Genomic DNA, 21,469 nt, shown 5'->3' with positions numbered 1-21,469 from the left:
TAGAGTAAATTGACATCAAATAAATCAAGCCTCAAAGTTTTGTGTGACCATAGAATAGCGAAAAACTATGCTACCCAAAATTGTCCATGGGCAATGCTTTAAAAGCTCCTACAGCCTATCATGCCCCATTCACACTTGTACGTCTCGAAAGTTGCAACTAACTTTGGAGTGGAACTTTGGTGAATCTTGGATGCAACTGTGACGCAACTTTGGATGTGTGCAATTTTGGCTTTGACCAGTGATAATGGACAACTGTTGAACACAAGTTGCATTGTATAACATTCAGGTATGACTTTAATGCAACTTCTGAGGGTTAACATTGAAGTCTATGGCCCTCAAGTTGCATGAAAGTCAGACAAAAGTAGTGCATGAACTACTTTAAAGTTGCTGCAACTTTAAGTCACGAATATATGAATGGGTATCATTGGAAAACATGGGGAACGACTTGCCATGCAACTTTGATGTCCAAAGTTGCATGACCAGTCGCACAAGTGTGAATGGAGAGTTAATTGATGGTCCTAGAATTTTTTGCACTCACTCTGGCATGCGCAGTGTTGCCTAGTATACGGGCAGTGAGCTTTAAACATTTTTTTTTTTTAATTTAATTCTTTAGACTTTAACTTTTCTTATTTCTTTTTTTAACTTAAAGAGTAAGTTGACTTTTGTTGGGAAAAAACAATTCTCTTTGGGTGACCTATGTACATTGCAAGGATTTTAACAAACTTTGAAGAGTCCTATCTGTTTCTGTAACCAATTCAGGACCACCAGCCTTCGTTATACGTCGGCACTTTGACGTTGAATACCGTTGTTATGGCAGCAGATAGCTGCCATAACCCTGGTAGTTTTAAAAACGGTGGGCGGTCCGCTTTCATATAACAGTGGTCTCTGTGGTGGATTCGCCACAAGATCACTTTTATCTGCGGCGGGAAATGTGCCACCGATAAGCGTCTTCGCGGCTTACCATAGCTGTCGTTACCGGCGAAGATGATCCGGTCCTCTCCCCTCTGAGGTATGAAGTCGAGTGAGTGAATGATGGCCCAGTCGACTCCATACCATTGGATGACAGAAGTGACGTCAAATGCCACTTCTGCCCAATGGTCTTAAAGGAGAATTTTTTTTTTATTGGAAAAATAAAAAATACTTTTTTTTTATTGCATTTAAGTGTAAATGTGAGATCTGAGGTCTTTTTGATCCCAGATCTCACATTAAAGAGGTCCTGTCATGCTTTTTTTCTATTACAAGGGATGTTTATATTCCTTGTAATAGGAATAAAAGTGATCCAAAAATGTTATTTTAAAGGGACAGTGTAAAAATAAAAACTAAAATAAATAAGAAAAAAAAAAGGTCGGACTTTTCGGCTACAAAAGTCCGACAGCCCCTCCGACAAACTTTCGACGGACTTTTGGCGGACTTGCGGCAGACTTTCTAACGAAGGGACTTGCCTACATACGATCACACAAAAGTCCGACTGATTCGTACGTGATGACGTACACCGGACTAAAATAAGGAAGTTGATAGCCAGTAGCCAATAGCTGCCCTAGCGTGGGTTTTTGTCCGTCGGACTAGCATACAGACGAGCGGATTTCTGGGTCCGGCGGAGTTACGACGTAAAGATTTGAAGCATGTTCCAAATCTAAAGTCCGGCAGATTTGCGACTGGAAAAGTCCGCTGAAAGTCCGGGGAAGCCCACACATGATCGGATTGTCCGCCAGATTTGGTCCGTAGGCGTCCGTCTGACTTTTGTAGCTGAAAAGTCCAACCGTGTGTACGCCCCATTAGAGCGAGAGCAGTAATTCTAGCAAAAGACCTCCTCTGTAACTCAAAACTGGCAACATGTAGAAATGTTTAAAATTCGCCAATGGAGATTTTTAAGGGTCAAAGTTTGTCGCCATTCCAATTTTGAAGCATGACATGTTGGGTATCAATTTACTTGGCGTAACATTATCTTTCACACTCTAAAAATAAAAAAATAACTTTACTGTTTTCTTATTTGTAATCCAAAAAAGTGTATTTTTTCCAAAGAAATTGCGCTTGTAAGACCGCTGTGCAAATACTGTGTGACATAAAGTATTGCACGAACCGCCATTTTATTTTGTAGGGTGTCTGAAAAAAAAATATATAATGTTTGGGGGTTCTAAGTAATTTTCTAGCAAAAAAAACCTGATTTTAACTTAAACGTAAACACCAAGTGTAAAAAATAGGCCCGGTCCTTAAGTGGTTAAGAAATGCTGTTTGTTTCACTATGTCCTTGGAATTCCTGAATGGAAGTGTTTGTGTTCAGCTGATCAGCTGATGTGCTTTTGGAGTTCTATTGGGGAAAGTTGCAGTGTCTGCCTCCCTTTAAAAATAATTAACCCTTAGGGAGTATCTCATCAAAGATATACTTCCTGTTGCAGGGGGTGCTTTAAATCTGACTTGTATCCTAGTGCAGATTTCTGGGAAAATGAATGAGTCTTGAATGAATGAAATGAAATGAAATGAATGAATTTCCTGAACAAGCAGGAAATTACATTTCTGGGGAAGTTCTGTGCACCCACTGTGTACAGAAGGCCTCCAGGTTGACATAAAGCTTTGAATTTTACAGAAATTTACAGCAAATTAGGGGTATTGGGCACATGGCAGAGGGGAGAGTGAGCTGGGGTAGAAAGGGCACCTTCATTTACATGCAGAAATGTACAGCTACTCAAATCACTTCTACTACATAGCCAACAGCCTTCAGAGAAAAGTTAAACAAATTTTGGACTGCGAGCGGGAGTTTGTTTACATGACGCCACTATTTCCAACATAATAGTATTTTTCAGTAAGAGCCCTTTCACACTGGGGCGGTTTGCAGGCGCTATTGCGCTAATAATAGCGCCTGCAAACCGACCCGAAAGTGCCGCTACTTTCATTCTCACACTGGAGCGATGCGCTGGCAGGACGGTAAAAAAAGTCCTGCCAGCAGCATCTTTGGAGCAGTGAAGGAGCGGTGTGTATACTGCTCCTTTACCGCTCCTGCCCATTGAAATCAATGGGACGGCGCGGCTATACCGCCGGCAAAGCGCCTCTGCAGAGATGCTTTGCGGTGGTATTTAACCCTTTCTCGGCCGCTAGCGGGGGGAAACCACCCGCTAGCGGCCGCATACCGACGGTAAAACGCCGCTAATAATAGCGGCGTTTTGCCGCCGACGCCACCCCCACCCCAGTGTGAAAGGGCTCTAAGTTCATATATTGAATTATTATGGCAGCACTCACCTTAAAGAAGACCTATCATCATAATTTTGATTTTACAGTTCCGACAAGAGATTCGAGATGGTTGACTCATAGCTGCAGCTTTTCTCAGCTGTGAGCACTTCACCAAGACAAGCAATGGCTACAGGAATGCAGAGACTGACACAAACCTTTGCATTCCTCTTGCCATTACTTGTCTCCTTAAAGTGCTCATAGCTGAGACAAGCTGCAGCTATGAATCAACCACCTTGTTCAATGCAAACCGAACAGGAGCGGTACTGTTAATCGTTCAAAGCGGTAGTCGGATTGGCTATGGCAAGAGAGGACGTGGAGGGGCAGTATAGACTCCATAACTCAGGTTAGAAAGCACTTGGAAACTTGAGATAAAATACTACAAGTACTTAAATGGTTTGTCTCACTCAACCAGGACGCATTTACATAGGTGGCAGGGGGTATCGGTAAAAGCAAATGGTTGATCCTCTGTTTTACAGCCTGAACAAGGAAATGTTGCCTCTCAGGGCAGAACACCTTCTGTGGAAAATATCAAACAGCATGTCACATTTGGTGGGCATTCCCACCGCCATATGCAATCCATTTAGGTGAATAGGGCTGTACTGCAACTGTCCTGCAACCGCTTTCAATGCATGGGTCAGCATTTTCAGGGTTGAAACAGGTAGTTAGGAGGCAACATATCACCTTCTCGCCACCTGTTAAATGCCTCTGAAAAACAATCTGCCGCAGAACGCTTTTCAGAGGGGTGGCAATGATAGTCACACTTCTGCACGAGCCCTTACTTTGCTAGGCAGCTTGGTCTAAGGAAGTTGAAAAATAGCAGGCTTACTGGCTGGATCACCAGGTGAAAATAATAAAAAAACTGGAAAAAAAGAAAACTAACGCAACCACCGTGTAGGCAGATGCAGTATACTTTCTCCACTGAAGGTGGCGCTCTTCTGCAGCAGCACTTATTGGAAAGGAGCACAAGAGGAACAGGGTGCTTCTATGGTTTCCTAGGTTACTAGGGAAACTATCCTATTGGATGCTGCCACCCTATGTGACTCTAACAGCTATCTTGGGTCAGGCAGAGCCTATTTAAGGCCCATGCTCCCAGGTTTGGAGCTCATTTTGCGAGTTGTTAGAGTAGGGACAGGTACCCCACCGTTAGGGACAATACTAGCATTAGGGAAAGGTCTCCTGATGAGGAGTTAAATCATAGGGTCACAACTCTCCTGGGCATCTTCCCAATTGTGCACCTGATGACCAGACCGCATTCTGCCCCTCTTAACAGACGCTTTCAGTCCAGCTAGAATCCTCTCCTTTCACGTTACTGGAATCCGTGAGTACACCCAGCCAGGTAACCTGCCACCAGTTTATTGTAACTGTTGCTGAATTATTTCATTACAAGTTCTGCCCTGCACCTGTCTGTGTGAATTATTGCTGCCGCACACACTGCACCCCACCTACAATGGCATCTAAGAATTGGTAAACTGCAACATATTTAATTTATAGGTAGTGATTTAAACTCTTAATTAAGAGGCGGTATTATAGCATATTTATAGATACCCCACTGATATTAGATCCTTAACACACCAAGAGATACATAGGTCTCTTGTTTTTTATACAAGACTACTCACTTGCCATCAGCCAAGTTGATCTTCTTGAAGAAGGGGTAGTTCTCCGGGGTTGGGTTTCCATATTGATCTTCATAAACAAAGACTGGGGATCGGCCAATCTCTATACCCAGCTGCTGCACTCCCTTTTCATTGTAAATGGAGAAGAGGAAGAACTGTGCTCCCTTCCTTACTTTCAGAGTGATGAGAATGGAGAAGTCCTCTGGGAATGATTCATCTGTAAGGTGGGTATCAAGACAGTAGAGTTATAGCTGTCTCCAATATCGGACAATCCATAGGGTTTGACTTTCTACGCCAATAACTCTGAATTTGTAATACATATTCAGTTTTATTTAGTGTCTTAACGCAATGGGGGAGATTTACTAAAACTGGTGCAGCTGTGCATAGTAAGTAATCAGCTGCTAACTTCAGCTTGTTCAATAAAGCTTTGAGAAAAAAACCTAGAAGTTGATTGGTTACAATGCACACCTGCACCAGATTCTGTATGTACTAGTTTTAGTAAATCTCCCCAAGTGTTTCAGAAAATGTAGGATGTGGAACACCAGCAATATAAATCCTTGGTGTGAGAAAAACAGTTAAGGGTTCAGAACCTAAAGAAAGACCAGATGGTGCTGAAATATGAGGACACATTTGGTCCATAGCTTAAAAACTTTGCTTTTCAAACTGGCACAACACAAAATTACAATGGAGAGTGGTTGGGTTGTTAATGCAAGTAGTTCTTTTATACAGTTAGATAAATGAGGCCCAAAGTTACAAAAGCAAATAATTAATCATAGTCCATCTTTCTATAGTGTTTAAGCACAAATGCGGTGGTAGAATACTTCCAAATTATCATAATGCTTAGCTGTTAGTTCATAGGGGAGTAAAGAGCTGAAAGAAGAAAGGGATAAAAATAGAGCTAAAAGAAAGGGCTAAATTAGTTGTCTGCCTGAACAGCACATAACATTAGAGATGTTCCTGAACAACCAATATACATAACTCTATAGAGCTCCAATGTGAGGGACCCTGAAAGGCAAATTAAAAAAAACATGGATTATGGTAATGGGCTGTTTTTGGCTCCAAACTTCAGTTTTGGATAGTGCTGGGAAGGGGTAAATCCCGTTGTTTTTTAGCCAATTTTCTGTCCTTTATACAAAACAGAAAGCAAGCGGAAATCTCTCCATATTGAAGGAAATTTCCTTTTAGACACCATAACAGGTGTTCCTTTGGAAGATTCTTGTTCCAAAGACAACTCAGAATTTTGGATGACAACCTTTGGATTGTGACATGATCATCAAAACAAATTTCATGAAGCTTTAATACAAGCCCAACAATCATTATTCTACCCACATCACTGTCATTTTCAAATCTCAATGGACTCGACTAAAAATAACTGTCGCTTTGTGTTTAAACAAATTCATTCCCTTTCCTTAATGTGTTAGCTTTGTGAATTTAGACAGTAGTTAATCTATGAAGAAAATATCAATATTTCATAGATGGACTGTGTACGGTTACTATGTGTATGATATTTCGGAGACCAATAGTGACTGGTTCTTTTAACTTACTGATGACAGTTAAGTCGGAGAGATTTTTTCTTTATACATTCTGCAAGCACTTGCCGACCCTCTTACTGTGTGATTGGAATGATCATAACGTTGATAAACTCACCTGGAAATAACTGCTTGGTTGGGGCACTAAAATGAGTCCTGTTCTCCAATCGGAAAGCAATATCTGTCTCTTCAATTCCTTGCCTGTGCGTACATAGTCCAGCTGCTAACGTTACTCCTTCAATGGATTCGCTGAGTTCCAGAGCTTCTAAAATGTTAACTGGTGTGGCTGGGGAAAAAAAAAATGGTGAGTTGACAGTAGGAATGATTCAAATATTTACTTGTCAAGACAAGTTACCTCCACTATATCCATGTCATTGCTCCAAACTAAAAAAAGATCAACAAAATCTAATTACAAAATTATAGGATAAAACTTTTACTAATGGCTGGATGACACATTTTGAATTATCTATCATTCAGATATCAAAGAAGACTATACTCTGTTGTAATCACACCAACATAATACTACTTCCAGTTCTATCTTTTGTAGGAAGTGTATTTAATTTCAGAATAGATTTTATTCAGTTTGTCATGCTTGTTTTTTTCTGAAGTATGGATTCAAGAGCTCTATACCTGCTATTGTTTATGTTGTCGTTATCCAAAATATATCCTAATTTATTAGACAGTCTCTACTCCCAAAACCTATATTTTTTATTGGTGGAGAATAAAACCACCTGACGGTTCCTTATATGTCTTAACCACTTCCATACCGGGACTATTCTGGCACTCCTCTCCTATATGTAAAAATCATAATTTTCTTGCTAGAAAATCATTCAGAACCCCCAAACATTATATATATATATTTTTTTAACAGAGACCCTAGGGAAAAAAATGGTGGTCTTTGCAACTTTTATGTCACATGGTATTTGCGCAGCAATTTTTCAAATATGTTTTTTTGAAAAAAACCCTGTTTTATGAATTAAAATGGAATTGCCGCCAAACTTCGATACTTAAAAATCTCCGTAAGGGATTCTTTAAAATAGTTTACAGATTACCTGTTTAGAGTTACAGAGGAGGTCTTGGGCTAGAATTATTGCCCTCGCTCTAACGTTCACAGCAATACCTCACATGTGTGGTTTGACCGTCGTGTACATATGCAGACATGACGAGCGTATGCGTACACTTATGCGTGCAAGCACATGGGGATGGGGACGCTTTAAATTTCTTTTTTTTATTGTTTACTTCACTTTTATTTTTTAATTTTGACACTTTTGCTTTAAAAAAAATGAATGTAAAGGAAAAAAGGAATGTAAACATCCCTTGTAATAGGAACACCGTTAAAGTCTATGGGACACGAACATGAAAAATCAAAAGTGCTCATTTTAAAGGCTTATATGCAAACTTTTGCCATAAAAAGTGTTTATAAAAGTGTTTGATACATGCCCCAGGGGACAAATTTTAAAAACGGGTGTTTTTTTGGAGCAGTGATTTTAATAATTCTTAAAGTGAAACAATAAAAATGAAATATTCCTTTAACCACTTCAATACCAGGCACTTAGACACCTTCCCGCCCAGACCAATTTTCAGCTTTCAGCGCTGTCGCAATTTGAATGACAATTGCGCGGTCATACTACACTGTACCCAAACAAATTTTTTATCATTTTGTTCCCACAAATAGAGCTTTCTTTTGGTGGTATTTGATCACCTCTGCGGTTTTTATTTTTTGCGCAACAAATAAAAAAAGACCTAAAATTTTGAAAAAAAACAAGTTTTTCTTTGTTTCTATTAAAATTTTTTTGTAAATAAGTACGTTTTCTTCTTCAATGACGGGCACTGATATGGCTGCACTGACGGGCACTGACTGGCACTGATACGGCGGCACTGATGGGCACCGATGAGGTGGCACCAATGAGGTGGCACTGATGAGGTGGCACTGACGGGCACTGATGATGGGCACTGATAGGCGGCACTGATGGGCACTGATAGGCGGCACTGATGGGCACTGATAGGTGGCACTGGTAAGCGGCACTGATGGGCACTCATAGGTGGCACAGATGGGCACTTATAGGCGGCACTGATGGGCACTCATAGGTGGCATTGATGGGCACTCATAGGTGGCATTGATGGTTACTTATGGGTGGCACTGATAGTTGGCACAGATGGGCATGGATGGGCACTGATAGATGGGCACTGATGGGCACGGATGGGCACTGACAGGTGGCATGAATGGACACTGATGGGTGGCACTGACGGCACTGGTTGTTTGCAGTGATGCCCCTAAGGGTGGCATTGTTGGGCATCACTGCAACATAATGGTGCCAATCAGTGCCCATTTGTGGGCACTGATTGGCACTGACTGGGCACACTGGGCACATGTGGATGGCCATGGGGTACATACCTGGCCATCCACATGCTGCCCCTTCCCTGGTGGTCCTAGTGGCGATCCCTGGTGGTCCAGTGTGGTGATCTGAGGGGGGGCTGCGCTGATAAACAATCAGCACAGACCCCCCCTGCCAGGAGAGCCGCCGATCGGCTCTCCTCTAATCGCGTCTGTCAGACGCGAGTGAGGAAGAGCCGATCAACGGCTCTTCCTATTGACAGCGTGATCAGCCGTGATTGGACACGGCTGATCACGTGGTAAAGAGCCTCCGCCGGAGGCTTTTTACCAAGATCAGTGTAGCGGTGTGTCAGACTGACACACCGCTCCACCGATCGCCGCGATGCGCGCCCCCGGGGGCGCGCTGCGGCATGTTATCCTGCTGGACGTCATATGACGTCCAGTCAGGATAACACAACCACTTCCCGGACGTCAATCCGCTATAGGGCGGGCGGGAAGTGGTTAAATATCGTGCCTGAGGGTGTACTTAGTATGTCTGTAAAGTAGTGCATGTTTCCCGTGTTTATAAGAATACCACAGCAAAATTACACTTCTAAAGGAAAAAATTTAAAACTACTAGCGGCTGTAATGTATTCTCGGGTCCTGGCAATATAGATAAAGATCATTGAAAAAAACAGGCATGTGTTCCCCCCCAGCCCATTACCAGGCCCTTTGGGTCTGGTATGAATATTAAGGGGAACCCCGCACCAAAATTAAAAAAAAAAATTGTGTTGGGGTCCCCCCAAAATCCATACCAGGCCCTTCAGGTCTGGTATGGATATTAAGGGGAACCCTGCGCCAATTTTTTTTTAAATTGCGTAGGGTTCCACCCCAAAATCCATACCAGGCCCTTCAGGTCTGGTATGGATTTCAAGGGGAACCCCAAGCCAAAATGAAAAAAAAATGACATGGTGTCCCCCCCAAAACCCTCCTGAACCGTACCAGGCCACATGGCCTCAACATAGGGAGGATGCTTTGGGGTCCCTCCCAAAACACCTTGTCCCCATGTTGATGGGGACAAGGGCCTCATCCCCACAACCCTTGCCAGGTCGCAGTGGAGGTCTGCAGGAGGGGGGCTTATTGGAATCTGGAAGCCCCCTTTAACAAGGGGACCCCCAGATCCCCCCCTATATGAATGGGTATTGGGTACATTGTACCCCTACACATTCACCAAAAAAGTGTCAAAATGTTAAACATTACAGTAGATTGTCCCACGATGTCCATTCATCTTTGATCACAATGTCCGATGACCCGATAAAAAAAACAAAACTGAGTCACCCATTTACGTCACCAGGTGGCCCCGCCTGCAGCTACATAACAGCTGTCATCATGAAGAGACTTCAGTCAGCGGGAGCCTCCCATGGAGGTGGAGTTTTTTCAGTTTTTTTTTTTTTATCGGGTCGTCAGACGCTGTGATCGAATGGACATCGCGGGACAGTTTTTTTTTTAATAAAGAACTTGTCCCAAATTGTCTATTGTCACTTTTAACATTTTGACACTTTTTTTGGTGAATGTGTAGGGGTACAATGCACCTGATACCCATTCACATAGGAGGGGCGGGATCTGGGGGTCCCCTTGTTAAAGAGGGCTTCCAGATTCCGATAAATCCCCCGCCCGCAGACTCCCAAAACCACCAGGCAAGGGCTGTGGGGATGAAGCCCTTGTCCCCATCAACATGGGGACAAGGTGTTTTGGGGGGACCACAAAGCATCCTCCCCATGTTGAGGGCATGTGGCCTGGTACGGTTCAGGAGGGCCGCTCTCTCGTCCCCCTCCTTTTCCTGCGGCCTGCCAGGTTGTGTGCTCGGATATGGGCATGGATTTTGGAGGGGACCCCAACGCTATTTTTAAAAAAAATTTGGCTCGGGGTTCCCCTTAAAATCCATACCAGACCTGAAGGACCTGGTATGGATCTTGGGGGGACCCCAAACAATTTTTTTTTAAATTTAGGTGCAGGGTTCCCCTTAATATCCATACCAGACCCAAAGGGCCTGGTAATGGATTGGGGGGGAACCCATGCCATTTTTTCAATAATTTTTTTCTATATTGCCGGGACCCGACAATACATTACAGCCGCGATCAGTTTTAAATGACTTTTTTGCATTCATACATGTCCCCTGGGGCAGGATCCGGGTCCCCAAACACTTTTTATGGCAATAACTTGCATTTAAGCCTTTAAAAGTAGCACTTTTGGTTTTTCATGTTAGTGTCCCATAGGCTTTCGAATTTGCCGCATATTGTTCGCTGTTCGGCGAAAGGGCGAACACCCGATGTTGTGTGCCAGGCTTTAGTGACCTTGGTGGTAAGATCTTTGGTAACAGACTACACACCTGATATTACTATTATTATTTTTGTTGGGATTCTACTTGCCCCTTCAATTTTTAATATGTTTTGTATTATGGATTATCGCAGTAAAACCAATGGGGACCCACCAAGGCAGTCAGAAACAGACACAATTCCAAGGTAAGCATGAACAAAGCCAGTGACTTTGCTAGATAGATCTCAGTCGTGGAGACCTCATTAGGTATGAGAAGGTAGCAGATAACTGAGCCCACTGGACTCCATCTGTAGTCTCCATCCAAAAAAATCAAATTTAGGTGCAATTATTATAGCACTATATCCATTTCCCCAAAAAAAGATGTTGGAATTAAAACTTCAACTGCATATAAACCTAAAAACAAATATGTAATATGAAGGAGCTTACCAGTGCTTAGATGTAGTGGCCTGCATTAATTTTCTATTTTTTTAGTCTAAGAATATTTTTGGCAAATACAGAGATGTTGATCTTGCCAGAAATATCCATGTCTCTTCCTGTGAGCTTAACAGATCTTAAAAACAATCTTATCCTTCTTGTGTAAACTACTATTCTTGTTAGCCCTAATATAATGAAGAAGGACTAATGTAATGGGGAAGGCAGACATGTTTAAAGTCAATCCTTCGTAACAACTATGGCTCCCTCCGTAGATGCAGTGGACGAGTAAAAGTAAACTCTCAGGGACAGGATGTGTGTTATCCTCAAAAGTATCAGGTCAAAATAAAGTTAAAAAAAAAAATCTGAAAAAATAAAAAAAAATAAAAAAAAATTGGATATACTTCATGTAAGGACTGGTCAACTGCATTATATTTTCTCCTGGGGCTTAAGCTTTTATGGTTTGTATAGAAATCAATAGGAATATATTTTCTGTGTTCAATATTTTCATTCAATATGAAAGGGATATGAAATACTGAACATTACTGTAAGCAATGTACAGTAAGTTGTAGGAATTCACCCACAGCAAGTGTGCAAGTCATACAAAGTTTTTGAGTGTCAACATGTAGATAAAGAGACTTGGGGGGTTATTTACTAAAGGCAAATCCACTTTACACTACAAGTGCACTGCAAGTGCACTTGAAAGTGCAGTCGCTATAGATCCGAGGGGGACATGCAAGGAGAATAAAAAACAGCATTTTTGCTTGCACATGATTGGATAATGAAACCTGCAGAGCTTCCCCTCAGATCTACAGAAATCTACAGTGATTGCACTTTCAAAGTGGATTTGCCTTTAGTAAATAACCCCCATTGTGTTGATATATAGATCCACAATGACGGGAGCTAAAGGCCCAAAATAGAAATAGTAACATACAATCATAACATTAATAAGGATACATAGACAAAAAGTGAGAGGCAGAGGTGCAATCAAATGATTAAAAAAATGTAGTTTGGTATAAGAGAGAAAGCAAATAAAGAAAAGAGGGACTAGGAGGTCTTCTACAGACACCCAATGGTGGGGGAAGAGTGGACAATGTCATCATTGTTAGAGTTCAGGGCTCAAAAATGGAGAGGTCGAAGCCGATGGCAGGAAATTGTCCACCTAGGGTTGCCAAATTTTGTAATGCTTGGGCACTCTGTCCGACAAAGCCTCCTCTATTGTGCTATGAATCCTAGCTGAGGTAATCCTGTCCTTGGCCTCAAGAATGCATAAGATCAGGGTCTTCCAAACCTTTGCAATAGTTTGCTTGGATGTTGTTAATTGAAAAGAAAGTTTAAACTGGGTTTTTCAAATGCAAATATAATCTGGGGACTGGGACATGTGGGTTTGTAATGCTCAAAGAGTGTCATTTGATTTAAGGGAAAGTGAGTACTAACATATGGTGTGAAAAAATGAGATACTTTGAGGTAGCATAATAGTTCAGAGAACTAGGAAAGTTGGACTGCTCACGCAAGGTTCAGAAGGTTTGAATAAGATCGCTGTAACTAAACTGGGTAATTTGGTCAGGTTCACTCTTATCCATGATTGAAAGAAAGACAGGTCAGAGTGGGATAAAAGGAATAGTGTTTAAAGAACTATCATTCGATAGTAATGGAACATGAGGAAAAAGTAACTTGAAGGGGCCTTTCAGTCCATCCCAAAGAGCTAGCAAATGTGACCAGATTAGTAATGGATTTGCGTTTTGAATTTGAAAATTTGATACCCCCAAACCACCTGCGAGCTTGTAATGCATCAAGATCAGTTTAAGAAGACTTGGCTTAACCTTGCCCGGGATATAAGTTTTAACATAGTGTTGTAGAATCCTTAAATAATTAGTTGAATGTGTTATGGGGAGGACTCCAAACAGGTAGAGAATTTTAGACAAGAGAGACATTTTTACAGCTGTGATCCAGAAATTGTGTAGCGTTGTCCAGCAGGACATAAGGGCAATTAAGTGGGCAAGCATAGGTGGGTAGTTGGCCTGATTTAGTGTAGAGCAGGGGTCTCCAAACTATGGCCCTCCAGTTGTTAAGGAACTACAATTTCCATCATGCCTAGTCATGTCTGTGAATGCCAGAATTTTACAATGCCTCATGGGACCTGTAGTTCCGCAAGAGCTGGAGGGCTTTAGTTTGGAGATCCCTGGTGTAGAGGGTTATCTAGTCAATTTGATTCCTAAGTAGTTAAGCTGGGAGTCCATTAGAAGGGGAATACTTCCTGTAAATGGCAAATTTCCTCAATAGGGAGGAAGATATTGAGAACCTTGAATTTCCACTGGTTAAGCGCCAACCCAGTGAGGTACGCAAATTGTTCCAAGGTGCAACAAAATGGGTAAGGTAGTGTACAGGGAGGTAAGCAGGAATATTTGCACACTTGGATCAGCCTTTCTAGGAGGATGGGGAGGAGCAAGACTCCTTGGCACTGTCCTATCCTGGAGGGAGAGCAATATTGACCCAGCAACACTGCCAATCAATTTCCCCAAAAAGCTTGTAAAAGAGGGTGTTTGGAACAGTCACACAAGAATAGCCTGATATGACCCTAGCCTGCAAGATTGGCGAAGATCATATTATGGGCACCACTAGCCTTTTTTAATACATTAAAATTCCAATTATGATTTTACAGACTTCAGACTGTTAATTATGTAAGGAATAGGGCAGATGACACTATTGGAAATCTAATATTACACTGAAGGATAGTTTGATGCAGATTATCACTTATACTTGGACAAGAAAAGTGGAAACCTTGTTACTTACTCTAAAACCCCTTCTTACTTCTTCAACAACCCCTCCAACTCATACTATCTCCCAAATATACTCAATTATTTCATCCTTAACCCATCCGAATGTTTTCCCTTTAGATGTCTGCTTGGGGTATGCTTTCTGGACAAAATGTTTTTTTGGTATCTATTGCAAGGTCATGGCAACACAAATTCCCCTTTCACCCAAAATAGCAATGCTATCAATGATCCTCGGCTCAATCACACAAGAAAGACATTCTACAACGTTTCCTCTCCGCTGCTAGAGCAGTCATACCCTGATGTTGGAAATCAACACAGAGTGCAGAGTGTGTTTCAGAGTTGGACACTATAATGCCCCGTACACACGGTCAGACTTTGTTCGGACATTCCGACAACAAAATCCTAGGATTTTTTCTGACGGATGTTGGCTCAAACTTGTCTTCCATACACACGGTCACACAAAGTTGTCGGAAAATCCAATCGTTCTAAACGCGGTGACGTAAAACACGTACGTTGGGACTATAAACGGGGCAGTGGCCAATAGCTTTCATCTCTTTATTTATTCTGAGCATGCATGGCACTTTGTCCGTCGGATTTGTGTACACACGATCGGAATTTCCGACAACGGATTTTATTGTCGGAAAATTTTATAGCCTGCTCTCAAACTTTGTGTGTCGGAAAATCCGATGGAAAATGTGTGATGGAGCCTACACACGGTTGGAATTTCCGACAACAAGGTCCCATCACACATTTTCCGTCGGAAAATCCGACCGTGTGTACGGGGCATTAGGCACCTAGAATGTCTGTTGACACAAGAAAAGATAGGTCGGAACATTTTTAAAAAATATGGGCTCCACGGTCAATATTCTGAACCGGCAATAAAAAATGCAGAAAAAAACTGCGTAGGGTCCCCCCATCCATACCAAGCCCTTTGGGTCTGGTATTGATTTTAAGGGGAACCCCTTGCCAAAATTAAAAACAATGGCAAGAATTCCCCCTAAGATCCATACCAAACCTTCATCCACACATGCAGCCTGGAAGGCCAGGAAAGAGAGAGGACAAGTGAATGCCTCCCCTCCTGAACCATACCAGGCCACATGCCCTCAACATGGGGAGTTGCTTTGGGGCAGGGGGGCTCTTCCCCACAACTCTGAATTGGTGGTTGTAGGGGTGCGGGGGGTGACTTATCAGAATCTGGAAGTCCACTTCTTTAACAAGGGGGCTCCCAGATATCCCCTATGTGAATGAGTAGGGGTACATAGTACCCCTACTCATTCACCCAAAAAGTGTAAAAAGTAAATAAAAAACAACAACAGTTTTTGACAAGTCTTTTATTAAATAATAAGATCGCTGTAACTAAACTGGGTAATTTGGTCAGGTTCACTCTTATCCATGATTGAAAGAAAGACAGGTCAGAGTGGGATAAAAGGAATAGTGTTTAAAGAACTATCATTTGATAGTAATGGAACATGAGGAAAAAGTAACTTGAAGGGGCCTTTCAGTCCATCCCAAAGAGCTAGCAAATGTGACCAGATTAGTAATGGATTTGCGTTTTGAATTTGAAAATTTGATACCCCCAAACCATAGTACCCCTACTCATTCACCCAAAAAGTGTAAAAAGTAAATAAAAAACAACAACAGTTTTTGACAAGTCTTTTATTAAATAACAAAAAATAAATGTCTCCCGAAGTAGATCCAATGTCTACTTCCAAAGATCCAAAGGCTCCTCTGTCTGATAGTTATTAAATAACTAAGGGGCGGGGCCACCATACTACATCCTCAGGTGACCCTGCCCCCTTTTGACGCCATTGACCGGGGGCATGCTGGGTCAATGAAATCACAAGGGAACATTAGCTATGTACCCCATACTCATTCACATGGGAAAATGGGATCTAGGGGCCCCCTTGTTAAAGGGGGCTTCCAGATTCCAATAAGTCACCCCTTGCACTCCCAAAACCACTGGGTCGGGGTTGCCTCATCAACATGGGGACAAGGTGCATTGGGGGGGCAGAGCCCCCCTGCTCCAAAGAACCCCCCCATGTTGAGGACATAAGGCCTGGTATGGTTCCACACCATTTTATAAAAAAATTTGCCGCAGGGTTTCCCTTAAAATCCATACCAGACTTTAAGGGCCTGGTATGGATTGGGGGACCCCACGCTGTTTTTTTTTGTCATTTTTTATTGCCTCCATTCTTTTGTTTACATTTCACCTGTCAGCGGGGAAGCCTGCTAACAGCTGATCAGTCATCGTTTGTTAAAAAGGTGGTGGCCAGGTTCCCGGCCCACTCTTTAACAACCAGCTATTCTTCACACAGAATTCAAATTGGTCGATCATTTTTCGACTGACAGAAATTCGAATTGTTCCGAAAATTTGGAATTTATTTGAAAATTAATATACGAAATGAAACTAAACAAATTTCAATGAAATTCATTACTATTTCATTCAGAGATTCAGACGCAGGGACTGGGGTTGTATCTACCTACACTGTGTGCGTGAATAGAAACACACAGCCCCATAGCCTAGGTTGGCAAGGCACTCCCCTGCTCTTCCTCCTTCTCTTCTCCAAGCTAACAGACTGACTGTGGACCGCACTGTCCATTGTTAAGTGTTTCCTGTGAAGACCAGAATTTCAGGGAAGCAGCACTGAAAGAGCAGGAGCTAACAGCTCTGAAAGTTGTAAACTTCAAGTGCTGGGCGATACCAGCAGCTTCGTGCCCTGTCCAATCAGGATGGAAGGCTGAAGACCGGGCCAACACAGAAGCCACCGTGCCAGGCACTGGGGAGCCGTGACTGCTGGAGGGCTCCACCCGTAGGATGAGTTGGGACCTGGAGGGGCCTGCCCGCGCCCCCTAAAAATCCTCCAGCACCAGCCACCCCTGGCTGTGACTTTGATTTATGTGTAACAAGGAAAATCCAGATATTGGATCAATGTATAAACTTATAGTTCAATGTGTTCAGCATTTGATGTTTTGTAGTAGGAACACTTATTGCGTCAACATTCTGTACCAGTGCTGGAGATGACAACATTCACCCGCCACCCAGAAAGCAATTTATTAACACTTGTTCAGTGCTGATATCCTGATCACAATCTCTCCGCAGATCTCATCAAAGTAGAACATTCTGTGGTTTTCTGAAAAACAAATAGATCTATTGCCTCTTTGTGTACCAATGACCTTGTTAAAAAGAAGACTGCTTTCCCACAACAACAAAAAGACCATTTAAAAATCTAAGAACATAGACAATGATCATAATGCTTTGTTTACATAGAAAGTCAAAATAAATTAATCTCTATGGACAGCTGAAAGAAGAATTCCGGCAATAAAATTGCAGCAATTACTGATAGAGGGAAATACTCACAGGGAGCCCTACCAACAAGGCAAATGTTTAAATTATGGAACAAGAGAGTCGTTTTTCAACTGATGACAGGTTTTTGCCATGTCCTTTTTTCTCATTTGTACGGCTTGCACATAAATGTCTGTTGCTGCCAGTAACCAAAGATAACCCAACTGTCACTCTCACTGGCCTCTCATGGCCTAGCTGTACAATCTACTATGTACCTAGACCAGCCTTTCTCAATAAGGGCTCTGTGGAACCCTACGAACCCTCCAGAGGGTGCTAGGGGTTCCTTGAGCAGTAGGCAAGAGCAGATCAATCTCATGCTTATCCATGAATTTTACTGGGTACTTTGCTGGCCATTAGTGTAAGAGGTCTTTCTCCCACTGACCACTAATCTAAGAGGCACTTTTCCACTTGTGACCAGTGTAAAGAAGCACTATGTTGACCACCAATGTAAAGGCTCACTTCTCCAGAGACCACCAGTGTAAAGGGCCACTATAAATTGTAGTGTCTGCATTTCTTTTCTGGCCAATATTATTATTGTTTTAATTTGATGAATATTACTGAAAAAAAAAATTGTCATGTTCAGGGAGCTTTTAAAAAAGTATATAATTTACCATGAGCTGTAGGTATAATAATTTTTAGCAGGGGTTCCCTGGGACCTGACATTTACTTCAAGGGTTCCTCTGGAGTAAAAAGGCTGAGAAAGAGAAAAACTGGCTTAGAATATGGGCATTCATTTGTTTAAATGTTCTTAACAAGCAGTACAAGAGCTTTAAAACAACCCCTTACTGACCACTGTAGCTGTAGGCTCTGTGAAGCAATTCCTTAAATTCAGATCAGACACTCTGAAGACAAGATATTGTGGGTTTTCTAGGACCCCTTCACACAAACGTTCCTTCAACCTTTTATTGACCTTTGATTAAATGATGCAAAATCAAACTGCAATGTATCTCTATGGGCAGCCGACATAAGCGAATGTATGTCCGCTTACATCGGGTTTGTTCAGGTTTCTCTGACTGAAGGCAATATTTTTTGTCCAGGTCTGCTTTTGTAGACCTGACTTTGATTTGAGATGGAATAGTCAAATGCATGTCCATTTACATCAGGTTGCCTTTCAGATCATCAGGTAGGGATTAGTTTTCCTCCACCACAAGATCTAGAATAAAACAAAACAAACATGAATGTTTGGCAAATCAATGCTCTACATAGAAAATAAGGGGAACAGAAGCTATGATTTCAGTGCCTCTTGTGAAATTTGAAGATCGATTTCTTTAGCTACAGAGGTGAATAATAGCTTTTTATATTTTTCTCTTTCTGTTTGTTTAGAATATACAAATACTTTAATGTGTAAAGTCTGGGCACAGGTTCCCTATAAATCTAGTATCTGTTTATTCAGCAATGGATCACAACATGATAATAATTAACCAACCAGAATTTGCATCAAACTGGGCCAATCCACAGAAATTGTTCACCCAGTAACACAAGGTGATTGGATTTTCACTTTGGAATGGAACCCTTACCGATTCACAATTATTTCAAGAGCCCAGGTCCTCCAAAATGATTTCCATTCACTGAATGAATGAGCCAATGCGCAAGCATGCTTTGTACTGATTATTCAATACATCGCCTTATGGGTGTGCTCCATCACAATGGTATAGCTACCCTTAAATGGACTTAATGACCTCACCCAAATGGATGTGTGCTACGTCAGAAATAAAAAGAACTTTTAGCTTTTGGGTCAGTCAACTAAGGATGGACCGGGATCCATGTTAATTGAATTTGCTCACTACAGGGGAACAAAAACTGTGAGAAAGAAATGGACTGGTTAGATGCACCTATGCCATGCTTGTGATCCTATTGCTTGGCAGTGACATCAGTGCTAGAGGGCAAAGAAACAAATTACCTGTTTGTATGGGGTTGCTCCCTGACTTCTTTATCTGTTCTCTTTATTGCAGTAAGCCCCAATAAGGATCGCTGTTTCAGATTCTCCATATTACTGGCAGAGCGAATCCAAGAAAACATACTCATCACTAGAATGGTCAGACCGTTAACACCTTGAGAGTTCACACTTTTCTGGCTCAGGGAAAGTTTCCCTGCTGTTTCTTGGCTTTGCTATGAAGTAGTGAGACCCACTAGCTTTAGCTCTGTCAAATTAATCTCTGGGTTAGCCGTTAGTAAATACCTCTGTTCGTACTTGGCACATACTTAAGAGGATACTTCAGGATTCAATAATAGGCCTGGGTTTATGAGATTTTGCTAAACTCCTTGGACAGTTTTAGCTCAGAACAATCTACAGAGGCTAGCACAGAGCAGCAGTACAAAGGGATGGAGGATAAAGTTGCATACAAACATAAAGCAATTAGCAGATGTTAGAATACAAAAGAGAGAGAGTGAGAGATTTTTTCTTATTGTTGTTATGAGTTACTACATTTTTTCATATTGAACAGCAAAATCCAAGTCTACTGCAAGACTTGAGACAGTCCTGGGAATGTTGGCAAGTGTGTACATGCCTTGCCTCAGGAAAAGAAATAGAGAAGAGTTATAGAGAGTTAAGACATTACTGCCCTTTCATCAGCAGAGAATCCTGTGCTTAGGGTCAGGAGACCTCCAATTACTGTGGTGAAAGGAAACCCTACTATGCATCAAGGCACTATGAAAAAGCACACACAATGAAATCTTGTGCGTGTGTTATGTCCTCTCATTCCCTGGTCCTCACAGTTGTGGAGGTATGTTCCTCCTGGAAGGACTTATGCCGCGTACACAAGAGCGTAATTTCCGACAGAAAGAGTCCGATGGGAGCTACTCATCGTATATTCTGACCATGTGTATGCCCCATCGGACTTTTTCCGTCGAAAATTCAGAAGGACTTAGATAGAGAACATGTTCTATATTTTTCCGACGGAACAAATTACTATCGGAAAAACCGCTCGTCTGTATGCTGTTCCGACACACCAAAAACAACGCATGCTCTGAAGCAAGTACGAGACGGAAGCTATTGGCTACTGGCTATTGAACTTCCGTTTTCTAGTCCCGTCATATGTGTTGTACGTCAGCGCGTTCTGGACGGTCGGAATTTGGTGTGACCGTGTGTATGCAAGACAGCTTGAGTGGAATTCCGTCGAAACTCCATCAGAAAAACTTTCAGAGTTTATTCCGATGACAAAACCGGCCGTGTGTATAGGGCATTACAGTGAGTTATTATGACAAAAATGCAAATTCTCTTGGGTTAACAAAAAATTCTCTTTGTGAAGTCCTGAAGCAAAACACATTCCCTCATAGTATTGAAATATAAGGCATACTTGATACCTTTCCAGGTACTTGGCTATAGGGAGCAGGTCATGACACTGTTTGCAGCTGCACTGAGAACTATAACTAAACTGACTTGCTGTATTTAAGCACACTGCCTGCCTCCCATCAGCAAGGGGAGAAAGGCAAACCAAAAGCAACCCATAGATTCTATGCTGTCTGCATTGGAATCTGGGAGTTGAATTCAGGAGGACACTGGGGGACTTCTATAGACTAGTGGATTACAACTCCCAGGAGAAAGAGACAGTGATAAGGAAGGAAACAGATGCTGAGGGCTGCCATTAGGGAACTTCAATGAGCACATTTTCCTGTCTTGGTGAGTGCCCACCCCACACAAGCCAGCAGCCTGAAAGGAGATTGAGGCCTTATGCAATGGGAGAGAGAGAGGGAAAGTGGATAGAGAAGCTCAGTGAATGAGGACTGAATCATTGCAGCAAACGCACTCGAGAGGGCGACATTCATTATTGTATTGTTGAGTTGGCCTTAACCTGCTTTGCTGCTATCAAATACTGAGCGTCTAGGGCAGGGATCCTCAAACTACGGCCCTCCAGCTGTTGCGGAACTACACATCCCATGAGGCATTGTAAAACTCTGACATTCACAGACATGACTAGGCA

General features: G+C 42.1%; 1 protein-coding gene across 2 annotated transcripts in view; it reads right to left on the bottom strand.

The window, feature by feature from the left end:
* Positions 1 to 21,469, bottom strand: part of COL5A3 (collagen type V alpha 3 chain) — a 299,466-nt gene that overhangs the window by 182,959 nt on the left and 95,038 nt on the right. For both annotated transcript variants that reach the window (XM_073622539.1, XM_073622540.1), the window contains exons 2-3: positions 6,486 to 6,653; positions 4,842 to 5,055 (exon numbers count right to left, since the gene is read on the bottom strand). In XM_073622539.1, the coding sequence (XP_073478640.1) occupies positions 4,842 to 5,055; positions 6,486 to 6,653 (382 nt within the window). The remainder of the gene's footprint in view (positions 1 to 4,841; positions 5,056 to 6,485; positions 6,654 to 21,469) is intronic.

Source organism: Aquarana catesbeiana, linkage group LG03 (assembly GCF_042186555.1).
Source record: "Aquarana catesbeiana isolate 2022-GZ linkage group LG03, ASM4218655v1, whole genome shotgun sequence".
NCBI classification, from domain to species: Eukaryota; Metazoa; Chordata; class Amphibia; order Anura; family Ranidae; genus Aquarana; species Aquarana catesbeiana.
This window is presented reverse-complemented; position numbering and strand designations above follow the sequence as displayed.